Source organism: Littorina saxatilis, linkage group LG11 (assembly GCF_037325665.1).
Source record: "Littorina saxatilis isolate snail1 linkage group LG11, US_GU_Lsax_2.0, whole genome shotgun sequence".
Lineage (NCBI taxonomy): Eukaryota > Metazoa > Mollusca > Gastropoda > Littorinimorpha > Littorinidae > Littorina > Littorina saxatilis.
Window position 1 is genome coordinate 17,107,120 of NC_090255.1, and position 12,809 is coordinate 17,119,928.

Below are 12,809 nucleotides of genomic sequence, written 5' to 3' on the forward strand. Positions count from 1 at the left end.
ATGGCTGCCTAAATGGCAGGGTAAAAACGGTCATACACGTAAAATCCCACTTATGTAAAAACATGAGTGAACGTGGGAGTTTCAGCCCATGAACGAAGAAAGAAAGAAAGAATCCCGGCCGGTCATGGTGGGTTATTAAGGGTGGGGATTTTTCCGATCTCCCAGGTCCACTTATGTGCAGGCCTGGTAGTGCCTTATCTTCCCTCGTGTGTACACTTCCAGATAGCTCATAGGTTAGTTCCTAATCATGAAATTATTTCATCCCCGTCTTGAATACCAATAATCATCGCAAATCTGGAAGCTATCAAAGCCGTTCAGCACAAGATCAAGTGCGCACGGAAAAGATCCTGTAATCCATGTCAGAGTTCGCAGGGTTATAGAAACAGGCATGAGCAAGTTCCAAAATGTTCACACGCCTTGTGGGCAAGTAAGTTTCAAAATTGACTAGCCCACAAACAAATTCACTCGCCCACAAAAATGAGTTACCAAAGAACAAAACGATTTCATCCATTCAAACGTGGTGAAAGACGAGCAGTTTTTTTGCAAGCGCCTGTACCAATCGGATCAGTTGAGCGACACGAGCACGCTGGTCTTGCGTGAGCTGGTGCATAGCGTGTCCTGCCTCGGTGTCTTCGACCTTTTTGTTTGAGTTTACCCATTTTTTGGTGCTTCACAACAGACAATCGTCGCTCGGAAAATGATAATACCACAGACCCAAAATTTTCACTCGCCAAGTGCAGTGGGCGATCCTTATAAGACTTTTTACTCGCCCACACTCATTTCTGGTCGCCTGTGGCGAGTGGGCGAACGATCTTGCTCATGCCTGAGAAAATGAAACTACCCAGCATGCTTCCATCAAAAGCGGCGTATGGCTGCCCAAGTGGCGGGGTAAAAACAGTCATACATACATGTAAAAACCCACTTGTGAAAAAAACAAAAAACACTACGTCTTAAATGTGTTCAAAGATCATCCAGATCAACTGATGCTCACCTCAGCTCCTGTGGTACCAATCAAACGACTGTCGGCCTTCTTGGGGGTGGCGCTCACAGTCAGGCGATAGAATCCTCGTGCTGGCTTGGCCTCCATCAAGTTGAGCTCGTACAGCCCTCTGTGCACAGTACAAGTTTCACATGTTTAGATTGATTCAAATGGATATGGCTAGAATAAGATAATCCACATCTTGAAGTCTTGGCATTCAAACACTTCACAATCTTCCCTTCCCTTCCTTCCTAGAGAACAATCACATTCTCTAAATATCCAATATTCCTTCACCAAAGAATCTCATTTTCACATCAAAGTGTTTTTGTTTCACTTATGCTCGCTTTCAACTCACTTCTATGTGTTCTTAGTTGTTGTTTTTGTTGTGATTTTTATTGTATTTTAATTATTTTACTATTGTGTGTGCGACGAATCTAAATGAACCACATTCGGATAATAAAGTTCCATTGTATTGTATTCTTTCCCGTTGTATAAATAACTCAAATTCTGCCTCTCTTTTTATTTGAGTCCTACAAATGAAAAACAAAATCTCCAGAGATGAAGACATTGTTCGTACAACAGACTCTGTCCACTTACTTTTCTTTGGAGGAGGCAGTGAACTGTTTCTTGCTGAGCACGACGGCATCATCGGCAAGGTGACGGGCGTTATCCGCCGTCACGGTCATAGAACCCAGGTCTCCTCCCAGCAGGTTGGTCACTCGCACCTGCACATCGCCACGGAAACAGTAACAACATTCTCAATGTTCTGATTTGCGTGCAAGGGTAGAAATCATTAAAACATGGCCAATGGTAGCAGACAAACCCTTATTAACCCTTACACTGGTGCAATTCTGTAACACATGTTACATAGCCACTGGTGAATTAACAGAGAGAAAAATAAAGAAAAACGGTCATATAGATTTTCGCATTCATGGGAGGTAATCAGAACCGACTAAACAGATTGAGCCAGTAGCGTGACATATGTCGTGACAACCAGTTGACAGTATACGTAAAGTAGCGCGACATATGTCGCGACAACCAGCCTAAGGGTTAAGAAACGAGTGTATACACGGAATGCAAACATCCAAACATGACAAACACACGAACGTGCGAGCATACACACACGTTCACACCATACAACAGCCCCCCCTCCCAAATTATTAACAAAGTATGACCAAAGGTAAATTGAATTCATGTGAAATTTTGTTCCTTCTACAGTTTTCTGAACCTTCTACGTTACGTATGAACTTAACATGACATACACACGAACATGCGAGCATACACACACGTTCACACCACACAATACCCCCCCAAATTATTCTCTTCAACGTATATTCGAAACAAAGTATGACCAATTGTAGATTGGATTCATGTGAATTTCTTTTCCTTCTACAGTTTCATGAATCTTCTTCCATGATAGATATGAACTCAAAGGTAAACCAAATGTGGATCTGTACAACCTTACTTCTTCGTTCATGAGCTGAAACTCCCACGTTCACTCATGTTTTTGTACGAGTGGATTTTTACATGTATGACCGTTTTTAGCCCACCATTCAGGCAGCATGCGCTGATTTCGGGGAAAGTACACCCTTACAAAAATACACCCTTTCAAAAACACCAAATAACAAAATCCATGGATCAACATACCTGGACAACAGGCAGGGACTGGGATACAGCCACCGAGCTGGCAAGAGACACCGCCACAGGAATGTGGAACTGAAAGCAACCACACAAATAACATAAATAGCTAATCAGGCATGGCCAAATCTCAACATTTTTAACTCGCCAGCTGGGTCAGTAACTTCAAGAAAGTCACTAGCCTGGCAGAAAAGTCGTTAACCCGGTACATACCACAGTTGATCTGCAGTGTTTATATGGTATTACAACCAAAAGGATCGCATTTGACCAGAATTTTCATTGGCCAGCCGGGCGAGTTGCCAGGCAGTTTTTACTAGCCTGGCGGATTTTGTACTTGCCCCTGGTGGCGCAGTGGTAAGACATCAGCCTCCTAATCGAGAGGTCATGAGTTCGAATCCCGGTCGCTGCCTCCTGGTGGGTTAAGAGTGGAGATTTTTCCGATCTCCCAGGTCAACTTATGTACAGACCTGCTAGTGACTTCACCCCCTTCGTGTGTACACGCAAGCACAAGACCAAGTGCGCACGGAAAAGATCCTGTAATCCATGTCGGAGTTCGGTGGGTTAAGGAAACACGAAAATACCCAGCATGCCTACTCAACGAAAGCGGAGTGAGCCGACTATGCTCTCAGAGTATAGTGTGGGGAACCCAAATGGGCAAACGAGCTCACACGTAACTAGAAAAATTCTGGAACGCTGAAGAAGAAGAAGAAGTACTTGCCCCTGGCAACCGGGCGGACGATTTGGCCATCCCTGCTAATACATTCTGAGACATTAGCATTGCAATGCCTTGTCTACTATGAAAAATACTAGGTCAATTCATCATAAATATTAGGTCAATTCATAATAAACTTGGCTCTTTTTGCCATTTCGTTGCTTCAATTTTTAACTACCATTTTACATTCTTAAATAAAATATTCAGATGACCAATACTGGCAACTTCTTAGTGAGAATATTCACACACAGCAATACCCATGTTAACTTGTACATCAAACTTTCTCTAAACAGGTGCTGTCTGTCTTTTTCTTCACTGATTTTCTTCTTTCTCTTTCTGTCATCTCTCCTTTTATGTTTTCAGTATTTTTGTGGCTGATGAAGACATAACGTCAAAACCGGATCTTGTTCGGTTTTTTTATTGTCCATGTTTGTGGTGTACATTTTCATTGTTATCGTGTTGTTCTCATCAGCAGTCTCTTGTTTCTATTCATTCTATTTCTGAACACACTCAACGTTGATTGCAAGTCAGTGACAATACCTTGTTGTCTGTAAGAGTCTTGATGGCGGACACAAACTGGTAGGCGGCCTTCAGCTGGTGAACGTGCTTGCGACTCAGGAAATAATTGGCAAGCTTGGCGACCTTGTCCTGAAACAAGCAAGGGGGACGTGACTACTTTCCTTTCACCCTGTGTCTTTCCTGTCTCATCCCAATCTGTTTATCACATACGATAACATTAAGCTTATATTACTTAGCAAGAAGTTCTGACACAAGTAAACATGAACAATCAATCTCTTTTCACCAGTACGAAATGTACAGATCTTGTCATACAATCCAGAATGAATCATAAGTACAGAACAGAAAGAATCCTTAATTGTCCAAGGTTGGGAATTTGTCTTGACAGTTGGATCTTTCATTTCTGTAACTCGTTTGTCAAATCTTATATGTCCAGTCTACTCAGTTTAGCTGACACAAACAAAAATTGTGAACAAGATCAAAAGATGGCAATTGTGTTTACCTCAGCAATGGTTGGTGCTTTCTTCTCCTTGCCGGCAAGCTTGTAGGCATTGTCAACAACCAGAGCAGTCACAAACAGGCCACCCTCAAACTGAAAACAAAAAGAAAACGTGATAAAATCTCTGAAGCAGAAACTCAAAATCAGGATGGACTAGATTAGCTAGGTGCCAAATTTGTTTGTTGAACAAATTCTTATTTGCTACGTTTGAAAGCTTCCTCCACCTGTCTACAAAACAGTCGTGCTAATCACTGACGGGCGCAGTGGCCTAGTGGATAAGATGCCAGCCTCCCAAGCGGAAAGTTGTGGGTTCGAATCCTGGCCTTTCCCAAAAAAGGCGCATGACTACCCAAATGGCGGGGTAAAAACGGGCATACACGTAAAAACCCATTTGTGCAAAACCACGAGTGAACGTGGGAGTTTCAACCCATGAATGAAGAAACAAAGAAAGAAAAAATCCCGGCTGCTCATGATGGGTTAAGGGTGGGGATTTCTCCGATCTCCCAGGTAAACTTATGTGCAGACCTGCTGCTAGTGCCTTATTCTCCCTTGTGTGTACACTTCCAGATAGCTCATAGGTTAGTTCCTAATCATGAAATTAACTCATCCCCGTCTTGAATACCAATAATCATCGCAAATCTGGAAGCTACCAAAGCAACAAACAACAAGAAGAGCAAACGCTCGATCGAGTCACTTTCGCAGTTCTGAATATTATATGAGGCATCAGATGGACAGGAAGAAATTGCTATTCACAACACAATGAGTCACGTTCACATAAAATTTGAGCCCGGTCACTTTTATAGTTTCCGAGAAAAGCCCAATGTTAAGTTGTGTGTTGCCGAACAGAAAAGGCTAGTTATCTCCCTTGTTTTTCTGATAACGTTCGTAAAAGGCTACAGATGTAAATACTTTGATGTAAAGAATAATCCTACAAAGTTTCAATCACATCCGATGAACTTTGTCAAAGATATAAAATGTCTAATTTTTCCTTTGACGCTGACCTGTGACCTTGAAAAAGGTCAAAGGTCAACGAAACCATCGTTAAAGTGTAGAGGTCATTGGAGGTCACGACTAAACAAAATATGAGCCCGATCGCTTTGATAGTTTCTGAGAAAATATAAAATGTCTAATTTTTCCTTTGACGCTGACCTGTGACCTTGAAAAAGGTCAAAGGTCAACGAAACCATCGTTAAAGTGTAGAGGTCATTGGAGGTCACGACTAAACAAAATATGAGCCCGATCGCTTTGATAGTTTCCGAGAAAAGTCCAACGTTAAGGTGGTGTCTACGGACGGCCGGCCGGACAGACTAACACTGACCGATTACATAGAGTCACTTTTTCTCAAGTGACTCAAAAATCCACAAAGTGACAATTTACCAGGTACATGTTTACGCTGAAGCAGTTTTCTATCTATAGAATCCTATGGAAATCCAAACCTCTCCCATCTTTACCTTCAGTCCCACTGGTCAGCAGAAAGATGACCAGCCTCTCTCTGTTACTTTCACACTGGTGTACAGGAATACAGGAGTACAAAGACACACAAACCAAACTCCACTTCTACAGTGTAAACAGTGGAACCCCCCTTTTAAGACCTCCAAAAATCTGGGAAAATTGGATCTTAAAAAAAAAGGGAGTCTTAAAATAGGGGTAGTTTTACAGAGGTGATGAACAGAAAGCCTGAGAAAACACGGTCTTAAAAAAGGGAGTCTTAAATTGTGGGTTCTTACAAGATGGGTTCCACTGTATGATAAAATGACATGATTGATCCTGCAGGTATCAAAACAGCAAAAAGTTCTACGGAAACTATAACAAACACCTAAACCCATCAATGCCACTTGAAAGAAATAACAGCTCACCTGAACATATTTGTCATCCACTTCGTCAGCCTGAGCGACGACATCCTCGATGTTGTCAAAAAACTTGGACGTGTCTCCCTTCATCTCTGACGCTGCCATAAAGGCATAGCCATGGCTGGGGAAGAAAAATATTACAAAAGTTATTATCTGGGCATTTTACTTCATATTAGTTTTATCAATCCGACATGCTTAGGGTAGAAAGTAGCAGACGCATTCCAAGCATTGTTGCGTAAGTTTCAAATGATCAGTCAAAGCGTGACAACACAGAAAGCACAGTTTCATGCATTCAGTGATCGTTTCTGAAGCATCATGTCCAGTGAAACTTGTTTCCACTTGTAAATCCAACAGGGATTAACTTCTATAAACAAATGTAGAAAAGGCCAACACACACTTGCGTGTAAAATGCGGACATATGCAGGTGGTAAACTGTCACAGGCAGAAGACTGACAGTAACAACAAACCGCCTTAGTCATGCTTTTCCACAAGTGTTTCAGTTCCAGCAGACACACACACCTCATAGCACTGCAATATATCTACAGTAGAGGTTTCAGTACTGGTACCTAACATTGTAGGTTCCACCCTCCATTGTATATTTCTATTAGTTATGCAATATGATTTCTGGTTGCAAGTCTCATAATGTGCACCTACTCAAATCCCTGGAAGTTTAAGCTTAATCAAAATAACTCCAGTAAAATAAAACATTTTATCAACTGATGAAAGCCACCATGAGATAAACACCTCAAACTTTTGCAATTAAGTAAGCTGATCAGAATTTGTTATCTTTCTTTCCACAATTGAGTCAAAGCAAAATCAACTCCAGGGCATGCAAATGAATTTTTAGGATCTACTGATTATCGAGTAGCTCTTGCCAAGAAAGACTGCTTGTCAACATGCCGTGCAATTTTCAAGCACAGAACTTGGCAACATGCCTGGGTTTCACTTTATGCAAACCAAAAAGCTAAAAATAAAAAGGCATCAGATAGCCAGAAAACACGTCTTCAGATCAGTAGCAGGTTGACAACATAGAAAGCATGTTTTGCATGCATTCAGAAATCGTTTCTTAAGCATCATTTCAAAGACATGCAATCGAAAAAAATTCTGTCAAGAAAACTCTTGACAAATTTATACAGAAGTATCTATCTATACCCAGTAGGCAAGATTTCTGCAAAACAACAAAAAAGAAAATGCATCACTCAGCCAGAAAACACGTCTTCAGATCAGTAGCAGGTTGACAACATAGAAAGCATGTTTTGCACGCATTCAGAAATCGTTTCTTAGGCATCATTCCAAAAGACATGCAATCTGAGAGATTCTGGTGAACAATTTCTGCACAAATTCATACAGAAAATTAGATGAAGAAAATAAAGACAGTTTGCACAATACCTGAGGGGAGAGTCATCTGTCTTCAAGGCCTCAAGAAGGGATGCACTGACAGCTTTCTCATCCACTGCAACAACAGTCCATAAAATCTGCAATTCTATGGTTATTATCAATGGTATGTGAAAAACCACCACCCCTTCCGTTGAAACCCATTCAGATTTATTCATGCTTTTGTGCTAGCACACACCACAAGCACCTTTCCATTTCAAAATGTATCATGACTAAACTGCCTGCCACAACTGAAAGTGTGAAACTCAGTTTTTTTGTTATTGAAAGGAATGAACTTGTATTATCCAGATCATTTTTAACTGTCTCAACTCCAGATATAAATACATCTTTTTTTTACCAGTCCTTTTTAACGTTCTGAGACAAACAAACCAAAAACATCTTGCTTTAACATGTGAAGTCCAGCAACTCTTGTATCCAAACGCTAAGATGCAGACCATAATGTCTGTGAGATGTACAAAAGGTGAACTCAAAAGCTCACCTGAAAGGCCCAAGTTCTTCAGGGCAAAGAAAGAAAATGCAATGTCCTGCACTGAAGACTTTGCTGCGATGGCATCACCCAGCAGCTTCTGGGCATTGGGGACATCAAACTGAAACAAAATGTTAAAAAAGAATGATTTTTTTCTGCAATTTTGAAGTCAGCATCTGCCATGGCATAAAGTTCAGACATAGTCCCACCCCCAATTTTTCAACTGCTAACCTTCTGCGTCACATCTGTAACAACTTCAGAAGTTCACCTATTCTAAAATTCTTTGATTGAAAACAGCTGCCTCAAATAAGTTTCAAAGGACATGGTGTAGCAACACTTAGATCCAAATGAAACCAACAATTCTCAGAATCCTGTGTTATAACTTACACTGAAGATGCCTTATGAAAAGTCAAGTTTACAGTTCTTCTTTACTAATTTTTCACACTTTTGCTTCCAAATTACTTGATATTCAGTAAACATAATTAAAGTACTTGGTTGGTACTGTATATATCCCTCAGTGGTCATACCTTACAACCCCCCAGGGCCTTTGCAGCCCCAGAAGCGTAGTAGACTGACGGGATGTTGCCGGCATCCACCTTGGCCTGCAGAAACTTGCATGTGTCCTGAAGGAAAACAAGAACAAAATTAGAGCAAGTTTCATTAAAGAACCATGCACTTTTATAATCACTAACAACTCTTTAATTAGTCTCTGAATGTTTCAACTGCTTACTGTAGCAGTATTAACAGGCTAATTCAATTGCATTTCAGCTTCCAATGCAGTCACAGTGGTATACACTCCTAAAACAGTGTCTGAGCTCACCCTAGAACAGTCATTGGCGCATACTTTTTTGATCTGATACATTATTCTGACACCTGGCCAAGTTTTGACTAAATGTTTTAACAGAGGGGGAATCGAGACAAGGGTCGTGGTGTATGTGTGTGCGTGTGTGTCTGTGCGTGTGTACAGCGATTCAGAGTAAACTACTGGACCGATCTTTATGAAATTTTACATGAGAGTTCCTGGGTATGATATCCCCAGATATTTTTTTCTTTGTTTTGATAAATGTCTTTTATGACGTCATATCCGACTTTTTGTAAAAGTTGAGGCGGCATTGTCACACCTTCATTTTGCAATCAAATTGATTGAAATTTTGGCCAAGCAATCTTCGACGAAGGCCGGACTTCGGTATTGCATTTCAGCATGGAGGCTTAAAAATTAATTAATGACTTTGGTCATCAAAAATCTGAAAATTGTTATTAAAATTATATTTTTATAAAATGATCCACAATTACTTTTATTTTATTCTTTATCATGTTCTGATTCCCAAAACATATAAATATGTTATATTTGGATTAAAAACAAGCTCTGAAAATTAAAAATATAAAAATTATGATCAAAATTAAATTTCCGAAATCGATTTAAAAACAATTTCATCTTATTCCTTGTCGGTTCCTGATTCCAAAAACATATAGATATGATATCAGGCATGGGAATTGAAAATTGTAAAAAAGGCGGAAAATTTATAACCGAAGACGCGAAGCGTCAAGTCGACGGCGCGAAGCGCCTAGTCTTACTAGGGGGGTCCGGGGGCATGCTCCCCCGGAAAAAAATGTTCTCCAAAGAACCCAGATGGTGCAATCTGGTGTCATCTGAGCTCCAAGTTTGCCATCAAATTCTGTTTTTAGAATCAGAGTTTTTAGTACAAAAATGTACCAATTTTTGCTTTTTTGAAGAACAAAAATATATACATGTATTATATGCTTTAAATTTGTAAAAAAATTGATCTGTTGAGACAAACAGGAAAATGTAACTTGTAACACAATCTGTGCAATCTGGTTTACTTTCAAACATAAAAGTTCAATAACTGAGGCGGGCGGTAGCAGTGCGTGTTCAACAAAGTATGGAAAGTTTTCGCGGGCTTTTGCGCAAAGGCCAAAGTAACCGGTGCCTTTTTTGTGTGCCTCCCCCCTTTATTTTTTCGGCGGACACTTTTGCATTTTCGGCGGAAAAAAAAAAAAATTGGCGGAAATCCGCCGTTCGGCGGACAATTCCCATGCCTGGATATGTTTGGATTAAAAACGCGCTCAGAAAGTTAAAACGAAGAGAGGTACAGAAAAGCGTGCTATGCACTAATGCAGCACAGCGAAACCACTACCGCGCTGAACAGGCTCGTCAGTTTCACTCCGTTATGCACAAGCGGTGGACTACGGTCATTGTGAAAAAATGCAGTGCGTTCAGTTTCATTCTGTGAGTTCCACAGCTTGACTAAATGTAGTAATTTCGCCTTACGCGACTTGTTACTATTTTGGCCAGGACATTTCAAGACATAGCTGCAATCCAGTTCGAACTGATCTATTGTTCTCTGAGCCTGGGAATAACACTGCCATGATCTTTTCAATGAACAGTTTTAGAAATGTGAGCTCTCTTACAAGCGTAACTCAATCTCTAATAAGCACAGAAGGGTACTGACCTGCGCATTCGGCAGGGTGCCTCCTAGCAGCTTAATTCCGAGGATGGAATAATGTGCCGACTGCAAGTCTGGGTAGGGGCTGGCTTTCTCGAACACGGAACGCAGCCGTTGCTGGTCCACAGTGGTGAGGAAAGTTGAGGGTGTGAGCGCTTTGCCCACCACCGCCACAGCCAGCAGTATCAGAACTGAACACACTGTAAACAAAAAAGAGGCAATTCTGACACACTCTCGTGGGACAAATTCTCAAGACTGTCATAATGACCTTCTCTGCTCAGAAGCATACTGATAATAGTGATAGACTTTGTAAATAATGAAAATCAATCATGTAGCACTATAGCAGTTAGCACTGCACATCAAGTTTTATCATTTCCGTGTGCACAGGGCTCAAGGCTACTCTTTTGCACATACACACGAATGCTGTCATTCTGTCACACTAGACTGAAAATTATGTCCTCACACTGTTCTTTAGAGCAGGTTTATTAGCCAAATGCTATCTAGATTAGAACCTGCCTGATTTCATTGTCAACCACTGAAGGCAGTGATGCAGACGACGTTCGATTTAAATTTCCGATCCTGCGTTATAACTCGGCCTGCACACAGATTGCTTGACCATGGACAGTCTTTAAGTTCTGCGTCTGTATCTGCAGAAGGCCAAACAACTTGAAGAGAGGAGTTTTATGATTATAGTGATGATTTCCTGGCTCCAGTTCAGTCACACGTGGCAACCACTCGAGTTGCCGGTTATCGAGAGCAGACGATTTTTTTACGCTCGCGCTTAGAATGCCCACAAATCAGCGCCTATAATGATTATTCCAACATTACGATACGACTCTCGTAAAATGCACTGTTGTAACTGAGGAAACATTGCGTGTTAATGATACTAGCTACCAGGAAAACAATTGAAAAGACTCTGCCCACCTTTCGCCATGTTGCCTGACGCGTCAAATTTGCAGCAACATCCGGGTTCTGTGTATTCTTTCGGTTATGATAAAGTACAGATTGAAATTTAAGTGAAATAACAGAAAGCGATAAAAAAACAATTCCACAAAAATGTTATTCACTGTTTCAACAATGATCAAAGTTGAAGTTGCTGCACACAAATTATGATTTCTTGGTGCGTGTGTGTGTGTATGTGTGATGGATGGGAAGTTGGGCTTTAAAGCATCTTTTTACCAAAACCGTATACAAATTCGTGGACATCGCTTATAATGTAATGAATCTACACAGCCGACTGATTCATCGGCAGTGACAAACTGTATGTACGTTTTCATATAATTCACATAATTTGTTAAAAAAAACACACAACTTCTGTGCATTAATGATTGTTTATAGTACATATGTGAGAGAGACCCCCCCATGTGATAGTTACTGAAACTACCATCTCTTCACAGGGTGACCACACAAAACTGATGCAACCCTCATATCTGTTAACCAAATCACTTCATATTTTGGGGACATAAACTTCAGCCAATGCATCATCCTTCCACAAAGTGTCAGTTTTATGCTTTAAAGGGTCTGCCTTTTGTGCAATATCAACTTACAAGTTGCCAAATTCGGTGATCGACTCAACTTGACAGCCTAGTACGAAGTTTGAACTTGAACTGATTGAGCAGTAGCCAAACTAACCCCATTTAAGCCTTCCAAATTGTTACATTTGGAGTAATTCGAATGACATAGTATACCTTAATCAACATTAGACAATCAGTGACTTAAATACAGCAATTCCAGGCAGGACTGATCAGGGCGGCATTTCAAGTCCCATGCGGATAAATGCCGTTTTTTGTCATTGATGCATTTTGCGCGACATTGCGCAAGTGTAACTTTACAACGAATGGGTTAATTTTTCCAGTGATTTGAGTTTAACAAATATGTTCGTAGAGGCTGTTGTGCATGAACTTCAGTTCGTCCACGACCATTCTACAAAGTTTCGAGTCTGTAGGTAAACTTGGTCCGACGCGGTTTACCTTTTCTCCAAAATGTGTTTCAAATCCGAGTTACACTGACCTCCGAACTTGTCATTGGCATGAAAGCTTTCCTGTCAGTCTAGGGATTGCCCTGAACCTAGCTCAGTGTAACTTTTTCAGTCTTCAAATGAGGTCACCGATGATCTACAGAGAGTGAAGGGGGTGTTTGTGTAACCTCAGACAGTCTGATCATCCAAACGGTAAAAGTCTGGAGAGTTTAAATCACTGGGGTAAAAATAGCTCCCCCTCAATGTCAAATCTCGTTCTGTTGAGTCAATCGCGAATTTGGCAACTTGCTTTTAATTTGCACAAACTGAAG

At 40.8% G+C, this 12,809-nt stretch overlaps 1 protein-coding gene across 1 annotated transcript in view; it reads right to left on the bottom strand.

The window, feature by feature from the left end:
• Window positions 1-11,553, bottom strand: part of LOC138980684 (dolichyl-diphosphooligosaccharide--protein glycosyltransferase subunit 2-like) — a 24,294-nt gene extending 12,741 nt beyond the window's left edge. Inside the window, exons 1-11 of the mRNA XM_070353592.1 lie at window positions 11,445-11,553; window positions 10,527-10,720; window positions 8,583-8,678; window positions 8,068-8,176; window positions 7,584-7,647; window positions 6,201-6,315; window positions 4,348-4,437; window positions 3,870-3,977; window positions 2,627-2,695; window positions 1,577-1,704; window positions 992-1,109 (exon numbers count right to left, since the gene is read on the bottom strand). Of these exons, the coding sequence (XP_070209693.1) occupies window positions 992-1,109; window positions 1,577-1,704; window positions 2,627-2,695; window positions 3,870-3,977; window positions 4,348-4,437; window positions 6,201-6,315; window positions 7,584-7,647; window positions 8,068-8,176; window positions 8,583-8,678; window positions 10,527-10,720; window positions 11,445-11,454 (1,101 nt within the window). The 5' untranslated portion in view covers window positions 11,455-11,553. The remainder of the gene's footprint in view (window positions 1-991; window positions 1,110-1,576; window positions 1,705-2,626; window positions 2,696-3,869; window positions 3,978-4,347; window positions 4,438-6,200; window positions 6,316-7,583; window positions 7,648-8,067; window positions 8,177-8,582; window positions 8,679-10,526; window positions 10,721-11,444) is intronic.
• Between the last annotated feature and the right edge of the window lie 1,256 nt (window positions 11,554-12,809).